The sequence below is a fragment of the Sceloporus undulatus genome, chromosome 6, assembly GCF_019175285.1.
Source record: "Sceloporus undulatus isolate JIND9_A2432 ecotype Alabama chromosome 6, SceUnd_v1.1, whole genome shotgun sequence".
Taxonomy (NCBI): domain Eukaryota; kingdom Metazoa; phylum Chordata; class Lepidosauria; order Squamata; family Phrynosomatidae; genus Sceloporus; species Sceloporus undulatus.
Genome location: NC_056527.1, coordinates 49,856,922 through 49,864,272, shown reverse-complemented (window position 1 = coordinate 49,864,272; position 7,351 = coordinate 49,856,922). Strand labels below are relative to the sequence as shown.

The window sequence follows — 7,351 nt, the reverse complement described above, 5'->3', positions numbered from 1 at the left end:
AAAATCTATTTGTTTCACTCTTTGCTGAGGCTGGATGCATTCAGTTTGTTTGCATTATCTACAAGTCACACTACTGCTTAAATTAATAATCTGTAATGGAAGCTACTTAAGTTGCATTTTAGAAATTGCAAGCTGCTTAGTGTAGTGAAAAATAGACACTTAGAATTAGATGATAATGATATGCAATTTCTAATTGCCCTTGACAGTATTTAAATGTCTGAGACATGACAATTCATATTTTTGCTGAAGGACAACGACGGGCAGCTCCTTTTCTTTGCCCTCAACTCAACTGGTATCCAGTTGACAGATTCTTACAAATCCAATTATATCCTGTTTAACAGTGGTGTTAAGCATAGATGTTTCAGTCACTAAGGCCAGTATAGTTGATTATACATAATGTTCCTTAAGATCCGCTAAGGTTGTTCGGGCCACCAACAGTTTTAGGTGAAATGTAAGACATTGAAAAAACGGGGGACATGACCAAATAAAAGCTGGAAGCAAAATGCAAATCCATACTTCTTAGCCATGCTCAAAATAGAGGACATTGTGGAATCCCTCCTCCTGGACAGGAAGGGTAAGATGGGAGACATGTCTGGGAAAAGGAGGGAAAGTCTAGTCACACTACCAGGGGGCAAGACATTCCCCCCCTCCCTCCTTTCCTTCCTTCCTTTATTCTTTCTTTCTTTCCCTCCCTCCCTCCTTTCTTTCCCTTATTCTTTCTTTCCCCCCCTCCCTTCATTTCCTTGCCTTTTTCTTTCCTCTCTTCCTCCTTTCTTCCATTCCCTGCTTCCTTCCTTCCTTTATTAGTACCAGTAGTACTAATTAGTACCAGTAGTGTTATGCATGAGGTAGATAGATTAGAACTAGGCACACATTTATTTATTTATTTCAAGGATTTATATCCCACCTTTCTCCCACAATAAGATTCAATGGGATATGTTGAACATTTCAGTTGCATTTTCCACAGTAGCGGGCACCAAAAGTACAAGTTGTGCTTTCTCTCTCCTTTCGGCTCTTGTATATGAGACAGGAGGTATGAATATTCCTTGAAAAGTGATTTATGTTTACCCTGAGAAAGGAGTTCACCCATTATGGGATGAAAATGTATCCACTAAGAAGAAAAACATTCACATGCTTTGCTCACCTAAGATTTAGGGGAAAAAATGACAAATTATGTGCAAACAATGCTTTTTCCATCACCACTATGGCATATACAAAGTAGCTTGTAGGAGGATGCCCCACTCTAGTGCTCCACATGTGTTACCTATAGTTCCTCCCATCCCTAACCAGCTTGTCCAGTCTAGGAATATTATTGTTCAGTCCAGCATATAAAAAAGGGAAAGTATATAACAAAAGGGAAGGCCATTTTATAGTGTTTGATGTGATTCCTTTGAGTTTAGTGGTAGCTGTTATGTGTTGTATCATCATGGCTGTAGGAATTTTGTGAATGAGAACCCTCCAAGAGACCCTGTTATTATCATGTTCATTTTATTTTTTACTCCTCGCTATTTAATTTTACATATACTGTTTTCTGGATATGAATGTTTGAAATTAATTCTGTAAACACAGATATGTTAAATTTTTGTCTCCCTTTTCAGTGTAGCTTCTAAAGATTTGGTATATTTCTCAACAACTTTAACTTTTATAAATATATCTCAAAGGAATATATACCTAGAGCCCAGTAAAGTATCTAAACACTAATTGGATATGAGTGGCTATGGCCAGATGGTTTTTATCCAGGTAGCTCAGCAGTATTAGCTGATAAAATGTTCTCCTGCCCTCTGCTGCCATTTACGCCAATCCCATAAATAAGCCTACAAAATTTGCTAGCCTGCTGTGGTTGACAGAGGAGAAATGGACAGCCCCATTTGGACAAGTAGTGGAATCTCCAATTGCTAAATCCATGGTCATTATGTTTGATCCTAAACTGAGCCTTTCAATAGTTTCCTTGAGAAATATCAACTAAGGCCCGAAACACACAGGCAAAATGATGCGGCTTTGGGCCATGTTAGGGGCATGTTGTTTAGATGACGCATGCCCCGAACACATCTGGAAGCTGCACTGATGCCACACCAAACAAGAAGAACTGGGCCAAAAAGGAGTGAATATAACCTGCTCCTTCTGGTGCCCTGTTCAGGACTGTGTGCTCTCCATGGTCCCTGCGCATTCAGTCCTGGTGCGATCCTTTTAACCTATCTGCTTTGGACCTAAATTCCCAGTATCTCTGAATTTATAATTTCTGGTAGATAAACATTTTGCCACTATGGTGAGATAAGAGAAGGTGAGATAAACATTTTGCCGCTTGAAGTTTTTGCTGTAATTATGTGATTTAGAACATTATGCTATGCTTAATTACAAGCAAAGTACTTTGGGGACTGCTCAGAGTCAGTCCTGTCCCTTGAATTTACTCCACTTCAAATCTGAAGAGCAGATTTTCAGTAAAGTTATCGTCCCTACTCTATACCAGAGCTTTGATGAGAGTGCAATAAGGAAGTGGCCTGAGCCAAATGATGGTCAGTGAGTCTCCTTTTTTTATCTTGAGAAAAAATTGAATGATTATGCATGCTTGTGATAGTGTTTGTATGTGTGTAAGTATGTATGCATACATAGATGTATGTGGAGGAGTGGCAGGATGTATGGAGGAGCTGTGCAGGGTGACATCAGCAGCCATTGGCTTCAGAGACTGAGGCTATAGGTAAGGGAACACCAAGGTTGGTTGTTGTGTTTGTGTAGGGATTGTGGTCAGACTCCTGCTTTTAATGGCATTTCTTTTTTAACCTGGTATCCTGATGTAGTTATGGGGTGCTATGGGACTTCACTATGTTCTTACACTTCCCTCATATTTCTCTGTTGTTGCAATCTTTCCCCCAGTCTTCCACAAGACTGGTCTATTTACTGGCCTCAGATTGCTTTTTCTCTCTGTGCTGAGTTGCTATTAGAGCAGAAAACTCTTGATTCCAAGGACAGCTTTTGTGTGCTGCTCTGTGCACCCTCTCTCCCAGTTTGGCACACAGAATCTTAGTCAGTTTAGTGGCCTGAGTTTGCACATTAAATCTGTATGTCTAAGAAACAAAAATGCAATGTATGTATGTATGTATGTAAAGAATATTCTTGACATCTTTTTCATAATGGGAATTGTTACCTGTCCCATGCTTTTCATAGATCCTAGAAGTAGCTTTTAAGGATTAATGTGCATTAGGTAATCTGCTTTTAAGACTATATAAGCATGTGCTGTGTTTGAGGTTTCATTTCCGTTTTGAGTGATGTCTCATTTTCAGTGATGATGAAATTCATATGCTAACAGTAAAACAAACAAGCATTTAGACTGTTCTTAGTTGCTGCTCTAACTGAATGTTAACTCACAAACCACATAGTTTCAGCTCCTTTTTTGGTGTTCCCTCAGTGGGAATTGAAAGCATGCCATGTTCCTCAATTCTGCTGTTCCGTGACCCTGCACTGGTTGTAGTAACTGGCTTGGAAGATTAGGTATCCTTGCAAGATAATTGGCTGCAAGAGAGAGCTTTATACTAGTGTACATCTGTGTTGGGCATAATGTTATAAAGTTGTTATGGACAGTACGGTATCTTGAGGCTTGTTACATTGCAGTCTCGCACAAGGACATTCTCTCTTAGTTCGACATCAACATGGAAGGAAAACGTCTCAGTAAAGAGCTGCTACCTGTATGTAAATAGGTTTTTTTCAATGTGGTATATACCTTTCAAAATTGCTTGTACAGAATTTATTGTTATCTTTAGTGTTTTCTTTGCATTATTCTGTCCTTGTTTGTCAGGTCAGTCAAGGAAACATTGGAAACGTCTGCTGCCAGCTTCTATGATGTTTGTGCTCAAATAGATTTGCATAAAAAGAGGATTTTGTATGTATAGTTATAAAGTGATTTTAAAAAGTTGTTTAGTCATAGAAAATGTGCTGTAGTTGAAAACCTTTTAACAAATCTCAGCATAGTACTTATTAATTGGTGTCTTTTTCTTGGAGGGATTATAGGTGTCCTGAAGTAGTTCAAACGGACGAGATATTTTTGGTCTAAATATGCCACCAACCTTTCTTTCTTTCTTTCTTTCTTTCTTTCTTTCTTTCTTTTTGCTATATCTGCATTCAGTATTTTACGTTTTCAATCATGTAAAAAATTTATGTACAGCGCTGTGTAAACTTACAGCGCTTTATAAATAAAGGTTAATAATAATAATAATAATAATAATAATAATCTTTTTAAAGTATACAGTACCTTTATTAAGGCAATCAGTTACACGGTAGCATGAATGGTTTTTCAATGTTAATTCAGTAGGGATATATAATTGAAAATGAGTATGATTAAAGACAATTGGATAAATGTCTTTGTTTCAGAATTTTTTAAATGAGAGCCAGGATGGTTTAGCAGTTTGAGTGTTGGACTAGGACACTGGGAGACCAGGGTTCGAATCCCTGCTCTGCTGTGGACACTCACTAGATGACCTGGGGCAGGTCACATGCTCTCAGCCTCAGAGGAAGGCAAGGACAAATCCCCTGTGAACAAATTTTGCCAGGAAAATCCCATTAGGTCCCCCCTTAGAGTTGCCATAAATCAGAAATTATTTGAAGGCACACAACAGCAACAATGAATGTCTGAAATGGCACAATAAATCCAGTGCAGATTATTAGATGCTCAGTGTTAAACTTTTTAAAATGTGCCTGCTTGATGGCACATAGACATACACAGTGCTAATGGTCTGTATAACAATACTGTTAGAGTTGTTCTTCCTCCTCACCTTCCATTCTTTGTTTTTCTTTCCTAATGGGTCATCATCTTGCTATGGTGTTTATAGTTGTTGCTAAGTTGGATACTGATTTAATCTGATTTAAAGCTAATCTTCACCCTCCTTAGTATTAAAAGAGAGTGTGTTGATAGCACACTACTCACCCACCCACCCCAGTGTTTGTCCTGTGGGAAAGAAATTTGCCTTAAGCTGATAATTGTAGGCAAGCTATTAATCTAAGTAAATATTTAAGTGAATAGTTCTAGTACAGCTATTTAACTAGTTATAGTTGAAAGTAAAGGAATTTGTTTCTTCGAAAGACTGCCTATATTGATAATTTTTCTAATAATTTTACATTATATTCTGAATTTTGAAAAGATAATCCCCAAGTTTTAGAAAAAACACAAGTTTGTAATATATTTATGGTTCAGAAACTGTACTTAATGCTATAAATTTCATTCTAGTGAAACCCTGGTTAAATATAAACTTAAGTCTTAGCTTTTGAACTGAAACATTACCTTTCAAATGCTAAATCCCTCTTCCCAGCAGAAATATAACTGCAGTACTGTTTTTATATAAGGTGTTTTATAACTAATGTTAGCAAAACACCGAAAATGATAAGAATTTGGATTTGGATGAGGGTACGCTTTGATTAGGATTTTTAATTTTTTTAGAGACTCAATGGCTTGCCTTCAGGAGTATAATTATTAGTGGAATATTACATCTGTGTTCCAGTGATTTGTTGGTGCTTTTTGGGTTGTCTTAGTTCCTTGTATCTGTGATTGTGTTGCCAGTCTAATTTTGATTTTGTTTGAGTGCCTGCAGATTCAGTTCCCAGTCTTGATAATTGTGTCCCCGTATTTTATGGCAGTAGGAATAAAAAAGGCTGTAAAAACTCTACTGAGAAGCACAGTGGCGGGTTAAATATTCTCTCCAAATGGTCAGTGCTTTGAGATAGCAACATACAGCACTCCAGTTTTGGAGGACTATACTCAATGTAACATAATGGAGTTATTGAACACATCTTTGTCTCTTTAAATTGTTTTCAAAGTAGCAAGGCTTTGATTTTGATCAGGCCCATAGTATAGTGGGTGGGGACAGTTTTCATTAACTTTTCCCTTTTGTACCATCTTCATGACAAAATTCACCTCCAGAAGCTGCAGTTTACTCAAGTCAGAAAAGATCTTTCCTACTAAGCAGTTTTAGAAACGAGGAAAGTTTTTTCCCTTCCCATTAGGGCTTGCAATGGCAAGGATGAAAACTTAAACTTTTATCTTTCTCCCCCTTTGCTTTGGCTGCAATCCAGGTTCTGCTTTCAGCTGTTGAGGGACAGGAGCAGCTTAGACAGAGATGCATTCACCTGTCTTTCAGATGTTATTCTGCCCTTATTTTAAGATGGAGTTTGGGTGGCCATTTGAGTAGATGGCTAGTGTTACCACAATTACTAAACCTTCTGGCACGTTGGTGGGTCTAAACCCCTCTCAGAACATAGGTCTGAGAGTTCATTTTCAAATGGTTATAAGTTATTTTCTGTGACATACATACTGTATATTCAAATGTTGCATTGAAGATAGAAAGGTATTATGTAATCTCACTTTAATAACATACTGGGTTTGTGAGCTGTTAAAGATGGAGTAGACCTGTTCAGCTCAATTCAGGATGAGGTGTGTCTTTCAGAAAAAAATATAAGAAAGGACGTTAGTGTTGTTGTAATAATATTCTAATGCTCCGAATGCCCAATCTGAAGGAACTCCTGCACTGTCACCTCAATGGTATGTACATATTTGTGAGTAAGGAAGAAATAATGTATTTTTGCCTTTGAAGTAGTGGTCAAAAGAATTCCATGCTAATGGAGTAGAGAAAAGGGTTCATAACCAACAAAAACCTCATGTGGCTATATTTCCATAAGAACACCTACGTTCAGATCTTCGCCATTTTGATTAAAGCAAGAGAATTATTTGCAATGATTTAGCTCTCCCATCTAATCAACAGGACTACAGCAGAACTAGCTGTAATACTGTATAGTACACAAAAAGTGGTACGGTCATGGTTCTATTTCCCCTTTCTCACTACCAGTGGCCTGTAAAATGGGAGGCTCTAATTTCAACTACAGTATATCTGTCACATGTTTAGAAATGTCACAGAAAAGATGGGGAGAGTGGTGGGTCTGCTGTTCTTGATAGCCATGACTCTCTTATCATATCTAACTTGATCCAAAAATGCTAAATACCTCAGTAAGAAAGTATCTCTGGGTTAGCATTAATTTGTGTGAAATTAGTGTTGAAGTGTGTCTGCTTAGAATTATTTATTCAGGCCAGCTTCCTCCATTGTGTCCTTTCAGATATATTTCATAAACATCATATTGAGCAAAGTGTTTTCTCTGACAAGGTGCATAATTGCCAATATCTTTTGTTGCAGACAATTACTATCTAATTATGTAATGTCACTATTTTGTACTCCTGTAGAGTGGAAATGTTCCCTTTAATATTACTTTGTTGTATAATGGGTTGTAGTATGCTTTGGTTGTAGGGTGCTGAAACAAAGGTCCTAGTTGTATGAGTGTCACACCTGGATTACATCAGTGTGTTATATTTGGGCTG

General features: G+C 37.6%; 1 protein-coding gene across 9 annotated transcripts in view; it reads left to right on the top strand.

The window, feature by feature from the left end:
* Positions 1–7,351, top strand: part of SLC4A7 (solute carrier family 4 member 7) — a 109,091-nt gene that overhangs the window by 15,052 nt on the left and 86,688 nt on the right. Inside the window, exon 1 of one of the 9 annotated variants that reach the window (XM_042476555.1) lies at positions 3,490–3,680. The exons of the other annotated variants lie outside the window; for them this stretch is intronic. Within the exon in view, the coding sequence (XP_042332489.1) occupies positions 3,645–3,680 (36 nt within the window). The 5' untranslated portion in view covers positions 3,490–3,644. Of the gene's footprint in view, positions 1–3,489; positions 3,681–7,351 lie in introns of those variants that run through there. 9 annotated transcript variants of the gene reach the window in all.